The 27,578-nt window shown below is 40.2% G+C and overlaps 2 protein-coding genes and 1 long non-coding RNA gene across 5 annotated transcripts in view; all 3 read right to left on the reverse strand.

The window, feature by feature from the left end:
- The window catches only part of LOC139297455 (apoptosis-stimulating of p53 protein 1-like), a 34,061-nt gene extending 23,189 nt beyond the window's left edge, over window positions 1-10,872 (reverse strand). Inside the window, exons 1-4 of the mRNA XM_070920129.1 lie at window positions 10,756-10,872; window positions 7,214-7,361; window positions 5,573-5,680; window positions 2,755-2,816 (exon numbers count right to left, since the gene is read on the reverse strand). Of these exons, the coding sequence (XP_070776230.1) occupies window positions 2,755-2,816; window positions 5,573-5,680; window positions 7,214-7,361; window positions 10,756-10,872 (435 nt within the window). The remainder of the gene's footprint in view (window positions 1-2,754; window positions 2,817-5,572; window positions 5,681-7,213; window positions 7,362-10,755) is intronic.
- Window positions 10,873-22,513: 11,641 nt separating this feature from the next.
- Window positions 22,514-24,820, reverse strand: LOC139297516 (protein tyrosine phosphatase type IVA 2-like). 3 transcript variants are annotated; one of them, XM_070920220.1, is made up of 5 exons: window positions 24,725-24,820; window positions 24,486-24,578; window positions 23,849-23,979; window positions 23,395-23,469; window positions 22,514-23,211 (listed from the first exon to the last, which is right to left on the reverse strand). In XM_070920220.1, exons 1-5 carry the CDS (start codon window positions 24,818-24,820, stop codon window positions 23,100-23,102), a joined length of 507 nt encoding a protein of 168 aa, XP_070776321.1. In that variant the 3' UTR covers window positions 22,514-23,099. The 3 variants fall into 3 exon arrangements, with proteins under 3 accessions (XP_070776321.1, XP_070776323.1, XP_070776322.1); XM_070920222.1 differs by lacking the exon at window positions 24,486-24,578; XM_070920221.1 differs by lacking the exon at window positions 23,395-23,469.
- Window positions 24,821-25,644: 824 nt separating this feature from the next.
- LOC139297199 (uncharacterized) lies at window positions 25,645-26,949 on the reverse strand. The gene is made up of 3 exons (XR_011598479.1): window positions 26,897-26,949; window positions 25,836-25,974; window positions 25,645-25,753 (listed from the first exon to the last, which is right to left on the reverse strand). It is a non-coding gene; the product is annotated as an uncharacterized lncRNA (long non-coding RNA).
- Window positions 26,950-27,578: the final 629 nt, after the last annotated feature.

Here is a 27,578-nt window from a genome sequence, read left to right on the forward strand (position 1 = left end):
TGATGCCGGTTAAACTTTTGCACTATTCATTGGACAACTGTAAACACACAGTAACATGAGCTGTCTTATTAAAATCCCGCTGGGCTCTGACCCATTCACTATATGCTAATAGCTAATTATCCATTGAGCAAACAGAGAGGTTTCCTTTTCGGGGAATTGGACATCTACCATGAATTACTTTTGCAATTTGTGCAGTTTAAGGCACAAAACTTCCCATGTTGTCATTCTCTAACGCTCGCATCTCACAATGACGAGACTCGGAAATCGGTCAATTAGACAAATTTAAATTTTTACCTGAAGGTGGTGTAGATGGCAATCCATCATATATATGTCAAGATATTTAAGCCTGAATCATAGTAGTGGGTATCCCTACTACTTTTCAGTTAAAGATAAAGAATGTCATCAGCACAGTCTGGTTTCCTGTTTAAAGACAGGAGGGAAGACTTCTTGTTTCGAGTCGTTTAAGTAATATCAAAAATACAATGATAATTTTGCTGCAATGAGTAATGACATTAGTATAGAGATGAAAGATGAATAACAAATCTAAAACTGCTGCTCACAAAAATGATCTCACTCTCTCACTCACACACACACACAAATGTCAGCACTGTCATCTACATCATTCTGTGGGAAGACACAGCATCTGGTGGGTGTGTCTGTGTGTGTACAAGTGAGAGCTTTTGGATATGATTACATAGAGCCAAGAGTCACACCCTGACTTGGAGTCCAACATCCCTCAGTAACACACACACACACACACACACACACACACACACACACATCAACAAAATAACACTGTCAAGGCCCAGACACACACATGGCCAAAAGAAGCCACACCTTGCCTGCACATAGCGTCCAGTTTTCACAAGACCACACTGACCTAAACACACACTGTGACACTAACACACACACACACAGAAACACATGGCCAGCAGTCCCATCTCGACACATGACACATTGTCAAGCAAGCAGCCAGTGTGTGTGTGTAGTTTGGAAGTCAGAGAACAACTTTTAGAAACATAAAGGGAAAAGAAAGTAAAGCACACACACACATTTCAAAGTCACCTCTACATTTACGCCTATATCCAGTTTTCCGATTGTTCTATTATGTATGACGAGCTGATGTGAGAAGAAGGCAAAAGAGTGTAAGGTGGGTAGAAAGTGTAAAGCAAACACACACACATTTTGCACTTCACACAGACACTGTCACAAACCCACAGAAAAGAAACACATAGCCAGAACTCACCCCCACGCTCCTGTCTTGTCTCAAACTCTTTGTTTATGCTTGAAACCAAACGTAAAAGGTGGAGGACGAAGAAAGACGGATACCTCAAGACGACCGTGAAGGAGTGCGCGAGGTGAGAGGAAGAGAAGAGGGAGGAGGAGGAGGAGGAGGAGGAGGAGGAGGGGCTGTTTGGCTAGCTAACAATCCTCTTAGCCTGGTTATGTCATGGGACCAAGCTAATCCTACCTTCACTGACTGACCAAGACACACACACACACACACACACACACACTGGCTGACTAACCAGCAGACTGACCAACACAGATACGCACATGCACACACACACACACAAACATGTTTGGTGACTGTCTAACCGAGGCCCGACCAACGCGTACAAAGAAAGCGTCTAGGCTGGGGTTAAATACAATGGCCGACATGGCTGAAAATAGCTGTTGGTGATAAATAAGAAGCTGCTAGCGTGAGGTCAGCTGCTCTTTTCACTATATGACTCGTTATTTTGTGGGCAAGATAACAAAACAAGCAAGCCAGCGAAACAAAACGTGGTTAGCTAATGGTATTTAGTCACCACTAGGCTAATTCCCATTTCATCTCTTTTTCTGTCTGTCTCTGAATATATACATTCATTATACTTTATGTATAGAGTATATATATATTGTGTGTGTGTGTGTGTGTGTGTGTGTGTTCACATGGTGAGGACTATAATCATCACTGTCACTAATCCGTGGGCTAATCCCCTAGACTACACACAGAGACAAATACATACACACAAACATGCACTTGCATTGTATTGTTAATGTGTGAATACTCACACACTCACGCGCGCACCAAAACCTTTTTAACGTTTAGTTTGCCTTCACTAAATGAAATGAGCCTAGTTTAAGAATATTTTAAAAGATCCAAACACCATTGTGTGGCTGCAGACTGGATGGATATTTTATTAGTGGCTGCCAGTCTCACTTTATACTTGAAGTCGGTGAAATATCACAACCGGCAGCTTACAAATGTGTTAAAGGAACATTTTGAAACTATTCTTTTGAAGATTATTTTATGAACAGCATTAGGGGTCTTGTGTAGGCAATAGATTTAACATATCTCTAGGGTTAAACAGAGGGTTTGATTAAGTTGAAGGCTAAGACATTGGTGTTCTGGACATGAAGAGTATTTGGTAAATCTGATCTTTCTCGTGCTCTAAAAGCACCGTGCATACATGTTTACATATGTGTACTTATACACATACTGTAGCTGGAATCAAGATCTCACACTGGGATACATTCAGGTACAGGTCTTTACCATAGACCATAGAAGTAAACTGCAGGGAACTGAAGCTTTCAACAATAGCATTATGTTGCAGTGTAGAGTGTTTATATGCACAATACATCCTGAATGTTGAGATTGAGCTAATTGGACATGCATAACACAGCCTGTCCTGCACCTTCAGCCCAGCCCAGCCCAGCTCCAATGTGTGTGTGTGTGTGTGTGTGTGTGTGTGTGTGTGTGTCACCACCTACCCTGTCATTAGCACTCTCTGTTTCCTCTGTGGTCCAGCTCTGCTCCAAAGGCCGCTGACTTCCTGAATATAAATGAACAAGGAAAAGAAATCTGAGTAGAGATACTGAAATAAAAAGAAAATAAAATGGACAGGGGTGAGTTGGCCTGGTAGACTGCTGAACATGTGACTGACACACACACACACACACACACACACACACACACACACACAGAGGGCCTTAATTAACCATTCAACCATATGTGTTACCTCAAAGATAAATGGACTGCCTTAGGTTGTGAAAATTCACTTTCCTTTCTATTACACTACATATAAATCATAAATTCACTTTTTTCATTTCCATTCATATTTTTAAGTATTGCAAATATCTTAACACCTCTTGCAGTTTTTCATGTACTGTCATATTGTATGTACATATTCTGGTATTTTCTTTATATCAATGACTTGATAAGCTACAAGCTGCTCTGGTGTTGAAAGTGTAAGTGTTATCATGTTTTTGTGTCCTTGTTCGCACCGTCCTCATTTATATTCAGTCTGTCTTATTCCTACTGAGGATGGAGAAGATGTGGTTGGCAACCTGCCTGCTATAACAGCACTGAAATACAGAGGAGGTGTTGCAATAAGGCTGATTCTCAAGCTATATTTAATGAGACGTTTCTAACAAAACATCTTAAAAGAAATGTCAAAGTAAAACGCTATTGGATGAAGACAAAACACATTAAGTTATGAGTGAAAAAAGTGGAATGTCCCCCATCTTATCTTCACCTAGCTCCATGCCTCTCTCTGTGTATAATCTATAAATAGCATCATTTGTTTTAAGACCAGACAGGTTTAATCTGGGCAAATCCCAGCCAGCTCTAAGTTTCACCTCCAGTCAATAGAGCAGTTAATGCAGCGCTTAACATTCAACTGAGCAGATGAAACAGTATCTTACAATCAACGGAGAACTTAAAACAGTGATTACATTCAGTTGAGCAGTTACTTAATTTAACAGAGACGCTATCACACCAGGAGAGCTACAATAGTATGTTAAAAATCAAGAGTAATGTATGGAAACAGAGAGAAATACATCATCATTAGTTGTGGTGGGCTTGGATTCACTTATGACTAATTAATTACCTCTGCTCCATCCCAGTAAGAGCATTTCACTCTCCTGTGCAGGGCTGGTTATTTGGATGATATGGGAAACAGTGTAAGCTTCTAAGAGGAAGGTCATGTCCTTGTGTGGGAGGCGCAAACTCACCACGGGCACCTTCAATAAGCCACAGAGGGCAGATGATGTTAAATTAGCCTGTAGAGGTAATACATTAAGCTAATAGTGTTGCTCTGGTCCGTGGGAGAGCAATTGGCTAGTTTAAGAAGCTGTTTTATGATAACAGGTGAAGAGCCAAACACAAGTTGGCAGCAAAACTGCAGAGGCAGTTTGGCTGTCCCTGGTGCTAGAAACAGGGGGACCAGGGGAGGCCACAGCAGGCCTCTGAATGCACTGCTGTTCTTTTTATCTTTGTCTTACCCTGCTGATCCTAAACCAGTTACAGATCTGCTGGCAAATGAACTGTGACTGGATGGAAAACGTTCAATGTTGACAGAACTTTTGATAGGAATGAGAACAAGTGTAGCATAGATGGTTTAAATATAAGTTTAGATACAGATCAATAATCTACCATCAAAACACACACGGGAAACTTTAATGGACCAAGTTGAAAGAAATCTGGCTAAAAAAGGGTTATGATTAATTTATTACAGAGAATACACTTCACAGTCCACATGCATATGCTAATAATGAGATTCCAATGAATGATAATTATGTTTATAATGAATGGGGGGGGGGTGAACCAGCAGGTGGTGAGGTTGTCCCGTCCCCTGCAGGGAGCAGACACAGACACAAGAACACACCAGTGCTACAGTACAGTGACGTTATTACAGCGGTTGCTGTTGTACGCTTATGGGGACTAACATGCATAAATATTACACAATCACTCATTCATTCTTTGTTCAACAGAAAAGAAAACCATTTACCGTGGCCATTTTGGTTTAGTATCACTGCTACATGCTGAATCAGTGGTGAAGAGGATGCTCCTCTTTGAGAGGCAAGAGTCTCTACTTCATTTTAATCTGTCATTGGCCAAAACATGTAAAACGATGCTCCAACAGAGGATGGCCCAACATGCTGCTGCACTCTGGATCCCGGCATGGCCGACGGACTGCTGCACAGGCTGCACGGTGTGCGGGATGTTTAAATTTTGGGCATCACTTTACTCAATAAAGGTAAAACTACATAGTGCTAGTGATGTGTTTAAAAGTAGTTCACAATTTGCACATTATAATTTATTTTCTAATATGCTACTGTATTATATAAATTATGAATCTATCCCTTTACCACCAGTTCGTCACACTGGGTTGGTTTTCCTCTTGTCCTCCACAATTGTTTGAGTCACCAGCCTCCACTGATGTGCTGATGAGCTGATTTCATAAAGGTATTCTCCAAAGCACTGAGCACCGAATATCAACTGACACGTCTGCAGCAGACCAAACATTTTTCTGCCCTTGTCCCCGTCCCCCCCTCCCCTTCACGTCTGCCCGGTCCATGTTATGCAACTCTAATCATCTTATCTGGCTAATTACTGTCCGAGGCCCTGACCTCACCTCTAATACCTCATACACACCACTGGCTCTCTGTTTTTGTGTGTTTCTACAGTCAATGATGCTCAACACTGACAAAAAAAAAAAAATCTATTTTAAAAGCCGTTCTTGTCAGTCAGCAATTCAACTCATGTAAGAAGTGGAATCGACATGTATGTGTGTTTGTTTCATTGTACCTTGTGTCCAGGAGGGGCAGTGTCTGAGGTAGAAGCTGACCTCCGTCCTCCTGGCCCCCCACTGCTGGAGAAGATCCAACAATAACAGCTCTTGAGGGAGAACTCGCTCTGAGAAGAGACAGGGGGGAGAAAACGTTAGCCAAGCGGTTACAGACAGCGCCTTATTGTGAAAGAAGCCAGGAAGAGATGATTCATAGATTAGATAATCATATATATTCAATTAACATTACTTACATTATCATGAAACCCTATTTAACAGCACATTTTCACATTTAATCAATAATTATATTCCCTCTTTTTCTGCCATTTTATGCTGACTAATTACAATATCTAATAAAACACTTCTTAAAACTCATCAGGCTGGGTTTGCTTTTATGTAATGATCTCCTTTTAACGGCCTTGATTCTATATTTCTATGAATCTACTCTGTTTACATTTTTATTGACTCAATCCCACCGTCCTGCAGCAGGTCAGTCATTACAAACTCGTGCTGTGCAGCCAAACATCGTTCAAACCCACAGATGTGTACTGCATTTTTAAATTCTAGTGTGGATCCCGAAGTTCCAACAGATGCCAAAAATGTCGAGCTGAATTCTGTGAAAATGAGTATAAAAGGAGGCAGAAGACAACCAGAATCTTTCCATGTGATGGAATGATGTGTAAAAATGTACATATATTATTAATATTTTTTTATCTGTAACTCAAACTCTTCAATTATTTGTGTGAATATTTACACATTTATATGATTAAAGCAGGTTTTCCAAAACCCAAGAAACAATATTCTCACAGCATCAAATCCATAGCTAATATCACACACAGACAATGGCTCAGTGCCCACACACACACACACATGCAGCTGCCATGAGGCCAGTTGTGGCCTTGAGGCATGGCCTCTCGTCACACACAAACACTTTGACACAACACCATTTATTATGTACAGCGTTACAGTGTCACCCTCTAAGAGACAGTATAGTATTAGAGCCATTTATAGCCCGTCTGACCGCTCAGTCGCACCGCAGCGCTACACAAACACACTGTGCTGTTACGTGGATCACTACTTCAGCAGCTATGACTGAATGAATGTAGGCCACGCTTTAATGGACACAGTAGCTCCCAGTGTCTGCATGTGATGGACTGGTCTATTCAAGTCTACAGTGGTGTACAGTACACCGGAGGCACTTAGCACTATTGATTTCACGAGCTGTAGTCGTGATACAGGTCTGACTTTATTTATAATCAGCTTCAAAGCAAACGATCGAGGCCAGAGTAACACTGTCATATAATTCCAGATTATAATCATGTGAATCCTCTAATGCTCAAAAGACTGTCAAGAGGGTGTTGATAGTAATTATATTAGTGCTGGACATGGTGATGAATTACAGGTCTGGTTACTGTGAAAACAAGTAGTAATAATAATATTAATAATTATCATCATCATTATCTTACTGTGTTAATGGAGCTGAAGTTCACTGTTTATCATCTGCATAGAAAAAGACGGCCTCTTTCTGATGATCTCATTTTGCCTCTCTTGATTATTCTTGTCTTGTCTTTTATCATTTCTGCCTTGTTTTAATTGTTTCAAATAAATTCAGATGTTACTAATCTTATATATGTAGATGGATAGAGCGTGGATGGACTCACCGTGCCCATTCCATTTTTCAGCAAGGTGACACTCCCCCTCGCCGGCCTCTTTGCAGTATTCGACCACGTCAATCACTCTGGTTGCCGGAGTAACAGGGACCTCAGTTAGCATCTGCTGGGTGTCGCTGAGATAAACCGTCAGGATCACCTGTAACCATAGAAATCAACATGTTAAATAAACATGTTAAAAAACATCTTAACATTTACAACTTTACCATTTCAGAGGTATTTCTCACTGATTAATGGATCAGATGTGAAATGAATATAATTTAATCTTAACAAGGTACAACACATGTTAATGTCAAGTGACACAAGGCCACTGACATCTCTGGGAAGCTTCAGCTACTGATAACAGCAGCGTGTAATAAGATACAGCCATCCATCTGATTACACCACACATTGATCACAGCTTTAATTACCTATCAATAACTGCTTGTTCACACAGACACACAAATACAACTCCCTCTGGGCTCGGGACAAAGCTTTAACCTCATCTAATGTCATAAATGTCCATATTTAGACCAAAAGGTTCCAAAATCAAGTTTAACCGAGTCTTCAGTTAGTTTAAATCAGACTAATAGAGTAAAGTATAATATAATATTATCAATATTATTATGCTAATGCTTTTAGTTTGGTTTGAAAAAAAGCAATATATGGCTTCTAAGTATCAGCTGGGTAGTGATGATCCCCTCCTGAAATCATTTTGTTATCAAATCCTCCAAATTCTGCATCCAAAAGATTAAAATAGCAATCAGAAAAGGACATCCTGTGTTGTCGCCAGTGATGTCACTGGCAATGCCACCGGTGATGTCATGTCAGATAGTCAGTCGGCAGCAGAAAGATAAATTTAGGGTAATCTGGGATAGGAACACACACACACACACACACACACAGATACAGATACAGATACACTTTTAATCTCAATGTTGCTTTTTCTCTCTCTCTCTCTCTCTCTCTCTCTCTCTCACACACACACACACACACACACTACATTGTCCACAGACACACACACTCAAAATATATACAGTACACTAATCCACAGTTTTCTATACACCTGTCCCAGATCATGTGAAGTAATCTGCGGTTGCATGCAGACAGACTGAGCAGGGACACATTCTCTAAAGCTTGGATTAGACACACACAAACACGCATGTACAAACACACACACACACATGTGCAAACCCTGCGAACACAGTAGGGGTTTTACTAGTCCACAAACCGTTTAAAGTAGGCTAATCGTGGCCTCACAAGGGCTGTAATGTTGTCTGTTTCACATGATGAAAAACGGCATTTGTTACGCCGAAGGACTGTCGGCGGAGATGAAAGAGTGTTTCATAAAATCAAATCATTCAGAGTGTTTTTCTCTCATCAACAAAATACTCGTAATTCTCTGAAAAACACCATCCAAAATATTCACTATAAATGCAGCACATACACACACACACACACACACACACACTCACTGTCATTTGCAAACTCGATCAAGCATGCAGAGTCTCCGCAGTTACACCTCAAAATGTTCTAATATCGGGCGCCATCGTGGAGGTCAACTGCAGTATCACATGTTCAATTATAACGAATAGCTAAATGAGTAAATGTGTAACAATTAGGCGAGAAAAGTTGAGACACCTGAAGGAGATTGTTGTGAGTGTAGGTTCGTTCAGCGAAAGTAAGAAGCCATTTCTCCACATGCAGGTTACTATGTGTCCTCCACACCAGCACAAAAGTTACATTCTTCATCTGACCTCATTAAAAACACACATTTTAACACATTTCAACCACCTATGTTACCATAGTGCGTATAATTGACTGAGAGCAAACAGTGCTTTACACATCTCTGGTAGCATCCTGGATTAAACTCTGGAGTTCTCAGAAGAACTGAACGGGCTACAGGATCATCATGAACGTGGAACACAAACACAACTCAACAATCAAAAACTATTACCCCCACTGTGGATTTATTCTCTGTAACTGGCAGTGGAGAGCACAGCTTCAAACCTGAGGTCACTGAACTGGACACCATGTACACTTCACTGGCACATGGACTGCATTTGCACGGCCCTTTACGCAAAGCACATTTTGCCTCTCATTCACCCATGCACACACACACACACACACACACCCACTCACACTCACATATCAACAGCGCCAAAGCGACACTGCATTTTGGGGTTCAGTATCTTGCTCAAGGACACCCTTGCAGTTTACTGTTTGTACTGTAAATCCTTTGTGCGGAAGCAGATGTCTTACACAATTCCTTCTCCTACTTCAATCTATTAAATTCCTCATTTCTGAGGTCCTGTCAATGTTAATTAAGCATGTATACAGGACATTTTCACAGCAGACATTTTGACTTCTCACAGCAGACAAAGCACAGTGTTACTAATAACATTAAGTGGCTCTGTCCTATCCAAGTGTCCACCAGGACCCTGAAACTGAAGCAGATAAATGGAATTCTTACTAACTCATATTATCATTATCACCTGTGCTTTTCCTACTGACATGCCACAATATCTGCTGTGAACGGGGCCTATAGAGTTTGTCTTGATCTGGAGAAATGATGTGTTTAGAAACCCAATCTGCTGTTTACACCCACTGTGGACTTTCAACATGGCCACTACAGTGTAGATTACAGTATATCACAAGAAAAACCCTCTATAGATAGACCAGACTGTATAGGTCAAAAGCAGGCCAGATTCACCAAAGCACCAGATCTTACAGTGCGATGTGATGTCCACTGTACCAGCAAACAGGCTTTCCATTGTTGTTGAACTTACTATAACAAGATGTGTCCATATCTATGTATGCATAACCAGGACAGAACATAGTGGCAGTGAATTGTTAGCACTGGGCAGGACTACAGTGTGTGATGTGAAGCACCAAACGAAGCCACCACTAGATCTGATCATTGTACATTTGAACATGAACTCAGAGGAGGACAACTTCTTTCTGTCTATCAGTGAACAGGACAAAGACTACAAAACACACACACACACACACACACACACACACACACACACAGAGGCAAATTGAGTTGTGGTTCCTAAATTGCCTCTGGTGCTGAATGGAGTGACCCTGGCTATTTTAAGGCTTTAGAGAGAGAGTCAGAGATAGTCAGATAGTCAAAGCGAGAGTGAGACTCGGTGTCTGGTCTGCCCTGTTAGTCTGTCTGCTGCAAAAGAAAACTACAAAAAGCACATCAAGGCTCATTTTATTAGTTACTCCAGGGCATTTCAACACAGTGTGTTAATTTCGGGTGTGGGGGGGGGGGGGGCAGGATGGCACAGTGGCTGGCATACATCCTCTGAACTGAAACCCCAGCCTGGGTCCCTCTGCCCCAGCCTGATGTTAAACAGTAAACTGTCCCAAAATCTGTGCTTTCCTAACATACAGTCACTGCCACCTGTTGCTGCGATGTTCATTTGACCAGTTGTGTTGGTAAAAGTCTACATAAGAAAACAAAACCAACGCTAACGCAAGTACCAATCTTTCATATCTAAATATATGTAAAATAAAGTGAAGCTGTTCTGTCTCTCACTCACCGGTGGTTTCCTGCTTTTTAGCTTCTTCTTCTTCTCCTGTTTCCTGCATTTGCTCAGTTTGAGGGTCTTAGACAGAAACGCCAGTCGCTCCAACGCCAGCCCAAAGAAACGCTTCATTGGAAAACCATCGGCCGAAAACACACACAGCGGCGTGTGTGTGCATGTGTTTGATGTATAGATAAATCATTAGTGGTGTCAGATGGAGAAAGTGATGTCTTTGTAGGAGAGTGTGTTTGAAATGTCAGGGTGGGTGTGTGTGCGCGCGCCAGGGGTAGGGAATACAACTATAAGAGTGTGTGTCAGTGAGGGAGGAGGGGAGGGAGGGAGGGAGTCGGCTTTCAGTAAATATGAGGAGAGGGTGAGGAGGAGAGGATGATGGGAGATAAGAACGAGAATCTGGACACTTTTCATGCCTGTTAGTGGGAGTGGACCATGATATTGAGCTGATATTGGTTTTCATTACAAATCTGATATGGTCCAGTCAACAGCGTCCACCTGTGATATGATGGAGGAGCTGCTATTTTTACTGTCACTATGATGAAGTCAGAGGTGTGACCATAAAAATCATTTCACTCATCAGCCTCAAATGTCACTCGTTCCTGCAGCAGTTTAAAAGTTTACCTTCCACGATGGCAGTTTCATCCGAACAAAATCACTCTCATGAAAAGGGTCAAATTACATGTAAACATACTATTTCCATTGGAACAGTAATGACAGAACCATTTATAATACTTGTAGAGGTAGATTAATGTAATGCTTGAGATGAGGGTTTAATTTTACAATTCAGATTTTAAAATTCTCCACAAACAGTGTGGTTTAATGTAGCCAGCGTTATTTGCCCAGTCAAATCACGGAAACAATTTACAAAAACCTTTCTTGCCTGACACCAAACGTCAACATTTGCCACCAAATAATGTACAATATTTCATGCAGTAGTCTGCACCAAATGTGATTATTACACAACTGACTTGTTGATTAGTTCGAGCATGTGACAACTCTTTAAAAAAGTCCCAGACGTTCTGATGCTCAAACCTTTTTTTTTTTAGCCAGCAGAGCCGGAGCCGACCAGGTCACTTAGGGTCAAGACTGACACCTTCACTTACAAAGTCTTTAATGGCACAACACTGACACATATTAAGGTACTTTGTTTAACTGCTACTTTCTATTTTAATGTAGTTGTCTTAATTATGTTTAATGAGTATTTCGTAAGAAACAATAAGTTGAATTTGTATGTGCTTTGTACTGTGCTTTTATTGTTGCATTGTTGTACACTTCAACGCAATTGTTTAAATAAGAAATAAAGTGGTTAATAATATGTGTTTCACAGACAAAAAAACACAACAAAAGAAAAAGCCTTAATACTGTCCTGAATGACAGACACGACGGCCGACCAGCAATAGTCTAGACTTGAGGAGTGAACCTAAAAATAATCATGAAAACATTTCTTCTTTCTACACTAATTATCGGCACTAATATGAACTAAGTATTCGTATTGGTGGGTTGCTGTGGTGTGGAGTGAAGCTGTCCAGAAGCAGCAGTGGTAACGCTGGAGGGGAGAGATTACAGAGGCCACACTGATATACTGCAGCATGACTGCACTGTCACACACACACACAGAAAGGACACAGAAGGTACATTGGCAGAAGAGCTGTCTCGTTCTCTCTCTCTGTAACACACACACACACACACACACACACACACCCACACGAGGTCACATGTTTGGTGCATGTGACCTCAAAACAGGCACATCGAGCCCTCTGTTGCATCTATTGGAATGGACAGAAAATCAGTGGACAGTGCAGAGGAGACAAGCTGGACGAGAGAGGTGAACCAGAAGACAAGTTATATCATTACTATGAGTTACTGTCTATTGTCAGAACCACTGACTGAATACGTTCAACAAGAAACAATGTTGTAATCTCTCTTCTTCTTTCTGTTTCACCCTCTCCTCCTCCCCTCACTCTTCATCTCTTTGTCGCTCCTGCTCTCTCTCTCTCACACTCACACACACACACACACACACACACGCACACACACACGCACACACACACGGTAGTAAATCTTCAGTCACAGATTAGTTGTCTTGTGGATCTGACAGATATTTATGTCCCACAATCCTTTGAAACTGCTGCCTGGGGACGCCACACTACACTGTGACCCAAGAATGACACAATTAACAATATTTACAATTAACAATTATTATTAGATGAATGTCAAAACAGTCATTCAAGTTTATTAGATAAGAAGCAGTGTTTTGTTATTATATATATTATTATATACATATAACAAAGTGTGTGTGTGTGTGTGTGTGTGTGTGTGTGTGTGTGTGTGTGTGTGTGTGTACGTGTCCGCAGGAGCTGGATTTTTTATAAACAAAATGTTCTTCCAAGTTCTTCCAAGGGACAGTACTGTACTTCCACCCACTACAGACAATACAACCACACACTGTAACATAGTCAGATACACACACACACACACACACACACACACACACACACACACACACACACACAGACACACAGACACTTTGACTTGAAACAGTAAAATCAGAGCACAGATAAGAAAATAGATAGAATAAGAAATAACTGATTTAACATTAACAAAACACTGACATTTTGGAACAGTTTTGGGGGATTTTTGGGGGTAGAAAAATAAGGTCAGCTGACCGCAGGAAAATGTGTGTCTGGCTAAGGCACACTAGGAGTGGTGAAAAAGTCACATGGTGCTGGTCATCAGCTGTCACCAGCTGCTCACTGAAAGTACAAATGTACAGAGAGCTAAAGTCGAACCAAAACATCAGGGTTCCTGTTCCAGTAGTAAGAAAACCTAAAAAGTCCACTGACATTTGTAATAACGCAAATAACGAGTCCTACAGCCTTGGAGCAGAGCCTGTCACAACAGTATGTCATGTGACTAGATAAGCGCTTAAAAAAACGATTATCACTGTTAATTCAATATTTCTGTTTTTAGCTGCCTTTAACAAACACCATTTCCCATGGTACTTAGACCATGAGGCACTGCTGTATATCAGCACTTTGTGTGTGTGTGTGTGCGTTCACTGTAGTTGCTCTATCACCAGGCAGCTTACAGAACTTATGCATGGTGCATCGTATTTACAGTGTGTGACTTTACTATTTTTGTGAATGTGAATTTTGTAACAGATATGCTTTGTTGTTTGTGCTAGTAAATCATTTTAAATGATGATGTGCTCTGCTGGGGTCTAGTGTGCTTATACCTGCTGTTCCAACCATTCAAGGAGAGTTAGTCCTCTGGGAGTGAAATGGTTTTCAGTCAGTGCCATCTGTCAGGTAGTTGCTTTGTCTGCCCTGTGGCTTCTTTTTTTTTCAACCTGTCCATTGTCCTGACTCTTCCTATGTGTTTTGTGCCATCTCTTCTTCTTTGGGTTACAGCTGAACTCTACTTGGTCGTAAATGAAATCAGGAAGATTATGTAAGGTGCTGGAAGCCCACATCATTTTAATTTAATTTCTGTGATATTCCAAACAACAGCCTGCTCACTAGTTAATGATGAATCACGGGAGGGCAGAGCAGCTAGTGTGGGAGTGGAGGGACCCGCTGCCATTCAAATACCACACAGGAAGGCATCCTTTTTTAGTCACTACAGCAACCAAAATTAGTAAAGTATTACACGCTGAGGAGAAAATAGCTCTGCCATACAGTCCTTCCTGTGAGGCAGCCTCAAATAACACCTGCTAATGAACTGGATGGATTTACAAGCTTAAATATGGAGTCAGATATGTAGTAGCGCTCATTGAAGACAGGCTGGTGATGAGCACGAGTCTATGTTACGTTACAATTACACTTCAGGAACTGTCACTGTTATCTAGAGGAACGTGCAATGAATGAACAGCTGAATGAGCTTTAATCACGTTCTGAAGTACACGAGTCTCTTAAATCACCATGAGAGCAAACTAAATGATACTGTGGTACATCCCTATGACAACAGAATGATAATGTCAGAGTAAAGTCCTGACAAAACAAATAAACATATTTTTAGACAGAGAGAATCACAAAACTAACGTTTTATTTTGCTTTGAAGCTCACAAGTAATGCTTATGAATGAAAACAAGAGAGAGGGGAAATAAATGAATCCCAAAGTAACACCAACTTCCCTGCTGGTTGTTCATGAGCTGTCTCTGTGTGTTTTTGTGTGTGTGTGTGTGTGTGAGAGTGAGACAGCACAGTGGAACACAGTGACAGCTGAAAGTGATTTGGGTTTCAGATGCCGCAGCTCCCATTGCCCACACCCAAACACACACACACACACACACACTCACACATCAGTCAGTGCCGTCTCTATAGGAGCTGCATGTGACCGGTGAAACACGAGCTTCCAGCTCATTGAGAAAGAAACAATCCGTACACTTCTCAACCAGTTTACACTATCTCCTGAGTGTGTCTCTGAATCGTTTATGTACACAGACTTTCTTGAAAGTTTTCTACAAAATACATCTCCAGAACAACCTCCCAGAAATCCCACAGCAATCTCAATCAGCAACAAAACTTGTCCAAAACGAATCAATACTTTGGTCTATGAATTATTGAAACCAGTTTCACATTCAGGATGAATGTATTCAACAATGCAAAAGAAAACCCCACTTATTTAATTTTGCAACCTTTTTAATTAAGTTAAAACTTTTACAGAAATCTTTTTTGCGATGTGACCCTTTAGAAATGTGTGCTAACAGCAAACCTAGTCTCTAATAATGTAGGATATACTGTACTTTTTGTTAGCATATGCTTTTTAGTGTTTAAAACCTACATTAAAATTGAGAAATTGTAATTGTAAACTTAAAATGCTACATGGCTACATATGTTAGCCTTGAGAAGATTGTTAAAAAAAAACATCAGCAGGCTAACATGCTGATATTTAGCAGATATAATGTTTAACATGCTCACAATGTATTGTGTTAGCATGCTAACATTTGCTAATTACAACTAAACACACAGTGAGGTTGACATTTGTTCATAAATATTAGACAAATTAAAATTTTGACCTGATGGTGGCACTACATGACAAGTCACCAGAGTCATTGCAATTCATTCTGACTGAAACAAGAAGATGTGAAATTAACAGACACATCCAATACTTTTCAAGACATTTCACACGAAACCACAAATGTGAACCACATGGAGGCGCTAGAGGTAAAGTCAGGGGGTCACCAAAGTAAGTTAGATTCATCGTCTGGGGACCACGAATGTCTTTACAAAGGTTAATGGGAATCCATCAGATAGCTATTGAGATATTTCCGTCTGGACCAAAGTGAGGGACCGACCGACCGACCGACCGACCAGCAGACGGACCGACATGGCCATACATTGAGTCATGTTGGCTATATGGCTAATAGATAGCATCTTATTTATTATGATTTAGCATGGACTACTTTCTTTGTTCATGGGAAATCAGCTCTCTACCTCAGGAAAATATGTGTTGGCTGCTCGACATTTCTGAAGAAGTTGCCAGATGATATCATGCTCTGTTTTGGATTTGGTGTATCAATCATGCAAGCTGCCCGCTGTTTGCAGAAGTCAGGGCAAAGTGTCAATACAGTTTCCCCAGCAGTCTGAATAATTCAGTAGACTTGTTGATGCTTTGCAGATTTAGGCAAAAACTTTCACAAGGGGAGTCTGGACTGAAAGTCACATTCAGGGTGAGGTCAAAGGTCAAGGTAGAAGTGTTCTCTGTGTTTCTGTCTCTCTCTGCAGTAAACACATCTCTATATCTTCACTGTATTGTCCGGAGCTGACAGCAGCCCAACCAACACCACAAAGCACTATAGTATTTTCAGTGTGTGTGTGTGTGTGTGTGAGAGAGGAAGACTGAGAGAGAAAGGAGAGTGGAGTGGAAGTAGGAATACTAATGGTTTACTGATTTTAGTGTTGGTTTTCAGGTGGAATCACAATCATGATTGTGATCATACATCCATAAGACTTCTTAAAAACTTCAAAAAATGCATGCACGTCATTTTCATTTCAGTATTTGTGCTAAACAGTAGTGCATGAATGCATTTCTGTTTATGATGAAAACAACTGCATCTTTCTAAATTCAAATATGAAAATGTTTCAACCAATTACGGATGAGCAATTATACTACACACACACACACACACACACACACACTTTCAACAGTGTCAAGACAGCCGAAAGAAAAGTAGGATTTCTGATTGAAACCTTCAAAATAAAAGCCGGTATAATTTTTGTAGTGTAAGTGAAAATCGCAAATGCATATATTCATTGCCACATACAGTAGGTGTATGGAGATACATGTATATGTAAGGTCTAAATATATGTCACAGAACTTGTCGTACACCAGACAACCAAAGGATGTCAGGCAGAAATCTCAAAGATCATTAGATCATCTGACTTAAAACTGTGGCACAGATTTATCTGATTTAGAGCCACCTTTACTGGCCTGAATAATAGAAAATAATCATGTGTAAATTTTGTTTCATAATAATTGGATCAGCCAATGACTATGGCACGCTTAAAAACCACACTCAAAACACAAAACACAAACTCCAGTACTCACTACACCCTTCATGGTTAAGTTTCCATTTTGAAAGCAAAGCGCACAACTTCCGGCTTTGTTCTTCTTAAATGTGGCATATTGACACAGCTCCAACACTACACACAGCGCGGGGTTTTAACTGCTGAAACTCTTGTTCCTCTGCCGGTTTGAGCTGCTTGCCTTGACCACCTTTTGCAAAATATATTCATTCTGTAATGAACTTCCTCCACTCTTCTTCCTCTCCTGTCCATCACTTTGGGAATTGCTGACGTGAAAATACGCAGATTCTGACAATACACGCTTTAAAAAAAGTCGTTTAGTTTTATTGCAGCTGATAAACGTATGAAAACGTGCTCATAGTGAATATTTCAAAACCTAAAATGTTATTAGGTTACAATGTCGCCTTGCCGTTAAACTCCAGCTTTAATGTCCGCTTTTTAACTCACGGGAAAAGCCTCCCAACTGTCGCTGTCTTTGTTATACAGCACAATAATATATGTTCGAGAGGAGACGATACATTTTCTACGAAGCACATCCTGTTTGATATATTTCATCAATGGAAACTCACCGGCAACATTCCTGCTGCTCAGTCCTCCTGTCCCGTTAGAGAAAGAACTTTCTCCTCCTTGTGTTCCTCTTCCCTGTCCTCAGCTCTTCTTCTACTGCGCCTTTTTCGGTCTCTTCTTCTGGTTTCAGGTAAGTTCCCATACATCCAAATTCCTCTTCTTCTTCTTCTCTCTCTCTCTCTGCGCGTCCGGGCCAGATGCTCAGCAAAAAAACCTAAAACTCCAGCTTGTGTGTACTTTCCTCTTTCAATCCCTCCCTCTTCCTTCCCCTCTCTCTCTCTCTCTCTCTCTCTCTCTCTCTCTCACACACACACACACACACACACACACACACACACACACACACTGAGTCTCTGTCTTCTGTTTTACACTGGGAGAGGAAATACAGCTGCACGTGAGAAGCCTGGAAACACCAGCTCTAGTTTCATTATCAGAATTTCACTGATTTCATCCTTCGGCCAGTCAGCGGGCGGTCCTCCGGTTTGGTCTGCAGGGTGAACTGGGTCACCGTCCCGATCATCCCTCCCATCTGCCCCCGGTCTCCTCCTCCTCCTCCTCCTCGCGTTAAATAGCCTACAGGTTAAACATGTCGCTAAAATAGGTGGTGGAACAATCATCAATATAAAAATCAATACTATTTTCCGTATATGTTAATTCATGCTGTTCTGAGTGAGGGCGCCCCCTCTCGGCTGTGCGAGGAGCAACAATGTTTTCCTTCAGTATTACAGCAAACCTGTAAACCAGTATTACAGCAAACCTGTAAACCAGTGTTCCCGCTTAGAGTGTGTAGACACAATCCTATGGGGACTTTGACAACTCAGTATGTCTGTTGAATGGAAATATTCTGGAAAACGAACAGGGTGTGTGTGTGTGCGTGCACTTAATTCAGTGTTTAACTTTTAAATTACACCAATCCTGTGCATTTATTACCCAGATTTTTGTTTTCTTTCATCACATCCATCCGTTTGTAATTAAAAATGTTGTATTATTATTCTTTTTTTTGAAGATAGCAGGGATTTTGACTCCATAGGACATTGAACACACACACAGGCTCGTGTAGCTTACAGCGAGCTTAGAGATGTTCGGCTGTCATATATTGAGGAGATTATCACAGAGCTGTCCTCTGCTGCCAAGGACGCACTAGACCTCGGTGTGTGTGTGTGTGTGTGTGTGTGTGTGTGTTCTGACAGATCATTTTAAAGTCACATTGTACAAACCATAATAATACAGTGCAGTACAGTAGTTATGTTGACTCTGACACTCTGTACTGTAGGACTTTATCAGGTCAGAGTTATTGCTGTAATGTGTTCAACCTTGTGAACAGAAATGGATTCATTGTTCAACACCTCTGAAACACATTTAAAAGATTGAGAAAGTTTTTTTACGCTTTAACCTGAGTGCAAAACGACTTAATTATAGAGTTCACTATCTGGCAGGACATTACCGCCATCTACTGTCCACAGGAGCAACCGACACTCAAGCTAAATGGAAACGTCTGAACTTGACCTCTATGCACTGATTGATCCGGAGGAGTCAATGTTTTGTTTTCATCTCTGTATATCTTCACATGCAGGCGTTCAGTGTAAAGTCAGGAATATGAATGAGTGAGAGAGTGTTTGTGCCTTTGACAAGTGACTAGAAGTTATTGTACCTAATTTTCATTTACCCCTTCTACTGAACGTTTCCAGTCCATTAGGTACACCCAGCTAATACTAAGGCAGAGTCCTATAATAAATCCTCCCTTCATGAAGGTTATAATGTTCAGTTGTTTGGTTTGGAGGGGCTATATAATAACTGCAATGACTCCAAGAACCCTTTTCATTTGTAGTTTTGTCAGAAAAGCTTTCTACTGTTTTATCACAGTACAAATAAAGCGAAAGTAAAGTATTACACTTTTCTCCAATTCTGAAGTCCACTTAAATAATTATATTTCTTCTCAGTTCACTGATCTAATGTTGTCATGAAAACCCGCTCGAGCATGTAACGTGACATTTAAGAATGGAGTCTCCAACACAATTGTGTGGACATGTACCATCTTCATCCACTGTGGCTCTTAGTTCAAGGTTAGTTCGTGTGTGTGTGTGTGTGTGTGCTGTCAGGTCAGTCAATAAAACCAATCAACCTTGAATCATCCATTGGCTCCATGTGATGCTGTCACTCACACACAGGCCACAGGCAATCTCTCACTGTCTCACACACACACACACACACACACACACACACACACACACACACACACACACACAGAGAGTTCAGGTCAGGCTCAGCCTCACGTTGGGCAGCTGCCACGTTACAGCTACATGCAGTGTAATCACCATAACCTCAAACTGTTGTAGAAGCAGTTTGTAAAGCTTAATTGACAAATACTAATAAAAATGTGCTTTTGGAAATAGGTTACATGGTTTTCACTTACATTATAGTCCTGACTTTTTATTATCCAAAGTTGCGTCATTATTTATACCTCTGATCAGGTAGATATTATGTAATCTGACTGATTATGTATTCAATGTGTATTCAACTTTAATCTAAAAGTAAACTAATGACACAATACAGACACATGAAACTAGAATTAGGACGATTATGAAAACAGTTACTGCAACAAGCAACAGTTATGGTACTAAACACTTTAATTTTCCAAGACGACTAATAGATTTGTTCAAGCAGACAGACATTTCACAAAGAAAACACTGTGGAATCAATAAATAAATAACAAGTACAAATAGATAAAAAGGTACAGGGAAAATAAAATAAAACCTATTAGAAAAATAATAACATCACAAAGACCGACAGCATCTTACAAACACGGCAGCTGAACAGACAGCTAGGCAAGTACACAGCCAGAGATAGACAAGAACTATGGCCACTAAGGTTTCGATGGCAGCCATGTTGGCTCCACAGTCCTGTTCCATGGTGGTTGTAATAGGAACACAGAAAGTATTAAGGAGATTGTCCCATTAGGAAATTTAACTGATGACAAGCGGGGAACCAAAATGATCTACATGTTTGTATTACTGCTCTTGTATGTGTTTGCATGAAGCCTGCTATCATTCAGCAGTAAATTATCACACAATTACCACCTAATGCTAAATTGTTAGCAGGAATGTCACATACCATACGCTGCCACTCCATCATGCACTGTGTTGCTAAACATTGTGCATTCTGAAGTGGAGTTAGACAGGGTTTCTGCAGGTTTCAACAAGTTAAATTTAATAATGGCAAAAGAGTAAGAGCCCCTGAATTATTACAAACTAAATTAATAAACTAAAAATTGGACCCCATGTACCTTGACTGTGCCTGCTCGCCTTCCCAGAAATGTACATGCAGGTCCAACTGCTTGGTTTTGTTTGTCTGATTTAGACTTTTGTCGAACATCAGTGCTAATGGGCCTAGATGAGGTCTCTCTTCATGAAATCTGCCAATCCAGACTGCATAATGTAAGCAGTCTTTGATGCCTTTCCACACTTGAAGGCTTTAGCAATGTCAGAACCAAGGAACATGGTTTGAAACAGCTCATCTATGTCATCATTGCTTTCATTTTTTTTTGTTCAGTGCAGAGTGGGTTACTCTGAGGCCAGACTTTGGTGATGCTCCCGATGTGAATACAGAACAATATATGGTGATGACAGGCGTTTGCTGGTGGCTTTTTACGGCAGCTTTATGCTTTTCTGACTTCCCATGCAACTCTAATGCCTTTATACCCAAAGTTCCTCATTTGAGTGTTTTCTTGCACAAAGTGCAGCAGGCTTCAAAGGTAGATGAAAGTAACGTTAACAGAAACAATTTTAACGTATTACTTCTAGAAGTAGCTATTTCTTTGATGAGAGAAGATGCCATGTTAGCCCAAGCGACACACTAGCTGGGTGTGCGCCAATGAATTCTGACCAGGCTGCACAGTTTGCATTAGTGGTTATTGGTTCCATGTTGGTTTCATTTTGTTGTTTTGTTAAAGTGTGATCAATACACATTTCTTCCAAAAACACATTCAAAAGCAATACTGAGGCTAATGCAACTTTACAAAAGTAACATTAATTTCATAATCCAATCAGTTTTGAAGACCTTTTTAAGGCCTAAAATTTGGATTATTGGATTTTAGACTTTTTAAGTAGCCGTGGAAACCCTGTATAGAGCAGTGGGGCCAATGAATTACCAGGATTTAATCATTATTTATTGATGATTTCATATTTCTTCTTTACACTTCACAGCTACAGTAACAGGACAATCTACCAAAACCTTAAAGTGTTCATTTATGAATACACCAACTGACTGACTGTTGGCCCTCTTGCCACTGTGACATTATGAAGGACAGTGTCAAATGTATTTACAGCCAACACAAGTTTGTTCTAGAGAAGCAGATTGTCCGCCTATGACTCACACTTGGGACATACAGTAGGTAGGTAGATTGTAGTGTTGTTTAATACATTTTTTTAAATCTTTTTAAACTTCTTAAGCAAATAATCCATTAAGCACATTTCTTAAATATTGTATGTTTCCTAACTAAAAAATATTGTATGTTTTCTAAATTTTATATCATCTGTGTCACATTCTGGCTGCAGGACATTGATTTGGTCAGTGAGGAAAGATTGGATAAACAAATCAGTCTGAAGCACTGTGTGGATTGATGTGCAATAAACCAGCAAGCCTCTGAAAGCACACACTGCCAACTATTTATTCAGCATTTGTTGTCGCTTAGAACAAATATCAAGCTGCAGACCAGTTTAACATCACACAAATGAATCAACTGTCAAACATACTTTCCTACTGACACTGAATTTTCTATAATGTCTGATCCCAAAGTCAAAGTTTGTTAACATCGGCAGCGTTTATTGTAGCTGCACCTGTGACACTGAATTAAGAGAGTAACTGTTGGAATAAAAACTTTTAACTTTTGATTTCTCAGTGATGCTGACAGTTAAAATCAAGTCTGTTTAACTTTGGGGTTTCCCTTTAATGGGCTAAGTATTCGTGTGTGTTTTTGCTACATATTAAAAGGTGAGGTTAAAAACCAAGGAGCAGAAAAAAAAAGCCTCCACTTTTTAGGTTCATTTTTGATGTAAAATCAGAAGTTACCGGCCCATGTTTCTGGAAGATTTTCAGAACTTTTAAGTCCTTTTTTGGAAATACATCAAGTACTTTGAATAGATTTCAAGGGCTTTAATGGAAATGTACCCAAACATGTCAACTTTCCATTTAACATCAAAAGATGAAAGTCTCCTATGAAGCTGCAGTGAAGATGTATTGGGCTGTAGATTCCTACTGTATAGAGCAGCTCTGTCCGTTGGCATCTTTGGAGCGCAGACACAGTTTAGGTTTGTAGTTTTCCAGGTAAAGCAGCTGCTTGGAGTTGAACGCTCCACGGCGCTTCCTGACAACATGAAAGAGACATTATGTTTGAAACAAAGACACTTTATAGATTTATAAAGGTTTATAAAGACAGGTGTGTGAGCAATTACAGGGATGGTACTGAATGTGGTACATGAAAAGACTGAGCAGTTGTTAGTACAACCAAGTAAAATAGAGAACAGTAGAAACAGTGTTTTGTACTCACAGTCTTATGAAGTGCACAGCATCTTCATATTCCATCCCACACTCAATTAGAGCCAGCGCCACCAACACAGGAGCTCTGAGGACAAACAACAAGTATATAAATATGTACAACCATCTGTTTGGGCAACAGTCCTTCGGCCCTGTATGAAGTACAGACTTTTTAAGAGTAGTTCAGCTCAGTTTGTCTTGTTTGGGCCCCTGTAGCCATTAATCAAAGTGGCACAGTAGTGGCTGGTAATGTACCAATTTAAAAATCTAATACCACAGAGCTTAATACTGCGCAACAGTACCACAACTGACAATAAATGCCAGGTTTCAACAACAGATTTTGTGTATATCAGCATCTGAAAAAAAAAAACTAAAACAAAACTGAATGGACATTCATTTATCTTGACAAGTAGTTCATATTTACGACAAACACAATATGTTAAATCCTGTGTCAAGTGCATACTAACCGCCCCAGTCCAGCAACACAGTGCACAGCCACACAGCTACCAGGCTCCTCTCTAAACTTTGTCTGCAGCAGGCTCAGCCAATCATCAACCACCTGGTCGGGGGGGGCGGAACCATCGTCAAACGGCCAATCCTTGAAGGGAGATTAAGTCGTTATTTGATCTCATCAATTTGTTGCAAGGTGTCCTCAAATGTAAACCTTTTTGTTTTCATGGTTATGCTTAGACTGACTGATGTCCACCTTTAAGAAGTTTCGGTACCGCAGAAGGATATCAAAATCACTTCCTGGGTCCAGAATGTTCAAAGAAGTGTGTATTTTCACTTGGTCGTTGTTCAGTTGCTCCAGTAACCTTTTAAGACCAGGAGCCTGCTATGCCTACTGCTGCCATCAAGCAGAATGTACTGGAAGAATGTCCTTTATCCATTTTCCACCCTCTATAACTCAAACTGCTTATGGAGGCATTTGGTTATCTGGCTGAACATTCGGGCCTGACTGACCAGCAGATGAAGTTGATGCTCCTTAGTTTGATGATTAACTACATTTTATTATTGTACAGCATTACACTTTTGGATAAGCACTTGTTTTAGACTTTAAATAAATTGGCTTTATCTAGTGTGTATCTACAGTATGTCACTTACCAGGACTTGTACACCTTCTTGTTCCACTGGTGTTTTGTCATATGTAGCAGTACACACTCTCACCAGCGTGTTTACTCCATATGCCTTCAGATCCTAAACATCAAAACACACTTCTTAAAATCACTGCTTCCTCTAGAAATATATATATATATATATATATATATATATATATATATATATATATATATATATATATATATATATAAATAAATGAGTTATTCAAATGTGTGTTGTGTTACCTCTATAAATCTTCCCAGTTGTGCGTTGGTGGGGTTGTGCGTAATGAGGAATCTCAGACAGTCATAAGAGATCTCCACTGGAGCCGGTCGGTTCATTTTTAGAGCCACAAAGGTTTGTTAATAAAGAAAAAAAGATCAGAAAAGTACTGTTCTTCAAAGAATGGAGTAACACACAGGTTCGTCAAAGAAACCCAAAATGAAAACCAACTTTAAAATCAATTTCACTAACAAATGCGTAATGGGAAAATAATGTAACTATTCTATTCCTTTGGTGACAAAAAGTAGTCTGAATAAAAAACTAAAAAGACAAGACACATATCTGGATAATAAATGGGGGGGGGGGTAAAAATGTTTCTTGGCAATGAAGGAAAAACAAAAATTGGCTTGGATAAAAACAAAAATTTTAATCTAGTAGAGTGGGATCAAAAAGACTGGAGAAAAAAAACACTGAAGACAGAAAAAAAGATCTGTCCTTCCTTTCTTTCAAATCTGTTAGCCCATTCAAAGAATACTTGTACAAATCAGAGAAGAAGAAGAAGAAGAAAGACAAAGGAGGAAGGGAGAAGAGCTGTGCGGAAAACTTCCAAGATAAAACCAAAGGCTCTCCTACTCCCCAGGTCAGGTGACAGGCTGAACGTTGGCTTGTCTTCATATGGGTTCAACAGGATGGCAGTAAAGACCTATGGGGACATGGAGACTGTCGTTCACTTTTTACACGGCTTTAAGCAAGCCTAACTGAAAGTATCCTTCCAACCTTTATAGCTTTATGGACATGGACAGTACTTGGACTATGATCAGTATTTGTATCACCACTGATTCAGTGTACCTCTACTGTCTGCTGTTCATGGGCTGTAACATAGTAAAAAGGATAACTTTTTAATGATCTGCCTTTAGAGTACACACCTGTGAGTGTGAATGGCAGTGTTTGCGCCTGGCTGGTGTTTCCTGTTCACTTGTCCACAATAAGCAGCAGGTGCTGGGCTTGGCAAAACTCCCCTCCGAGCCTCGCAAACGCCATACATGTGCAGCCTGAGTAGGACAGTAATGAACAGCAAGTGTGATGTGTAACTACTCATTTGCACTGCATTAAAAGACGGGACTGTATACTCACTTTGATGAGAGCTGAGGAGATAGTTCATTGAGCGGACACAGGAAGATGTGACGGCTCCGGGATGTAGACACACCATTGATGATGATGCTGCTTTTATGGGTCCTGGCTGACAACGGCCCGCTAGCTTGCTACTAACCTGCTGCGCAAAGGAAAACATGTTAATATTATTCAGCTAACGTTACCTGACTTTAACAGCTCCCTGCATTATGCTAACGTGTTTACGAGAAATTTGCGACCTCCCTTTCCATCGAGACCATTAGCTAACGTTCACAACGGTTAGTTAAGCCATGAAGCCTGAGTAAAATGATCCACCGAGTCGCTTGTACCTCTTATCGGAATAACATTAGATATTCTAACTAATTTAACATAGCTAACGCTAACGTTAGAGTTCGGCGTGTCATTGTGGCCACACGAAAATTATGAAACATTTCAAAGCCACTGTGTTCAGTTAACTTAACGTTTGGTAAACTGTAACCTCAAATATCAGGCCATTTATAGCCTGATATTTGATTTTACACCTGCAAGTTGCCGAGAGTAACGTCAATTAATAAACAGGTACGTTAACGGCGACAACAACGTACACATTGTTAGAAGCTCAATATTTAGCTAGTTAGCTAACGTTATCGTTAGCTAGGGCGATGTTCTAACGTTAAATTAACGTTCGGCCAGCTAGCTTAACGTTACTGGTAGCTGTTTTTTTTTTTTATATAAAGGCACATAAATTGCTGTATATACAACAAAGATTATAACGTACCCAGTTTAAGACAAAATGTTAGCACATAATTTGGAAACGAACTCACTGGACTAACCTAATCAAGAACGCCATCTGTCATTAGAGGCTTCGCCGCCAGCCAGGTCATGTAAAAACAGGTCAAAAACAATATTCCCAGAATAAACAGCACGCTAACACTTCCAGGCTAAAGCACTCGCCGGTTTTCAATATCAGCCAAATGACAGCGAGCATAGTGGGCTTGTCAACTCAGGTAACATCAGTTCCACAGTAGCAACAGTTGCTACATCGACGTCAAGCACACACACACACGACTGACATAGATACTTACAAAACGCAGTAGGTTCACGAAAAATCCAGACGCTTCTAATGACAGAGAACAGTCTGCAAAGGAGACATGTTGAACAGAAATGTCGACAATAACCATCGCAACTTCCGGCCGCAAGCTTTCAATAATAAAACTGGTAAAAATACACAACCGTTTTAATTTGTACACACTTCCGGTATTATGCAGCCTGTTTTCTGCTAACTTGACGATTTTTTAAAAAGAAATTCACTGTAATTCTGTCTTAAAAATTGCCCCAGCACCCTGGAGAGTCTTACTTCACATTATGTGTTATGTTTTATGCATTTGCAGCAGAGTGAGTGAAGTTAGGTTTATTCAGGCAAGTAGCTGACTTTACTTTAATTGATTGGTGTCAATGTTCTGCCTTCTACATGTAACATTTTATCAACCCAGGCATAACTAAAATACCCTTTTAGTATTATTTATTTAGTATTTGTATTTAATGTTTTAATCCTCATTTATTGTACTCTCATACAACTATATTTTCACAGCTTATAAACACTTTTCAGCTTTCACGTTTTCATTTTCTCTTGTCACTTTGCATACATTGTGATATTAAATGTCACTTTTTTTCTACCCTTCTTAGTATTATTTATTTAACGTACTGTATGGTATTTTAAAGCTGCAAGCTGACAAATTGTAACTGTCAGACTGATGTTGAAGTCAC

This window comes from Enoplosus armatus, chromosome 15 (genome assembly GCF_043641665.1).
Source record: "Enoplosus armatus isolate fEnoArm2 chromosome 15, fEnoArm2.hap1, whole genome shotgun sequence".
NCBI lineage: Eukaryota > Metazoa > Chordata > Actinopteri > Centrarchiformes > Enoplosidae > Enoplosus > Enoplosus armatus.

Excerpts from the sequence above, each read along its gene's own strand:
- LOC139297516 (XM_070920220.1), bottom strand. The coding sequence starts at position 24,820 with ATGAACCGACCGGCTCCAGTGGAGATCTCTTATGACTGTCTGAGATTC. Across the intron at positions 24,579-24,724 it reads AACTGGGAAGATTTATAGAG|GATCTGAAGGCATATGGAGT; the intron begins GTAACACAACAC and ends TTTGATGTTTAG. Across the intron at positions 23,470-23,848 it reads TGTGTTGCTGGACTGGGGCG|AGCTCCTGTGTTGGTGGCGC; the intron begins GTTAGTATGCAC and ends GTTTGTCCTCAG.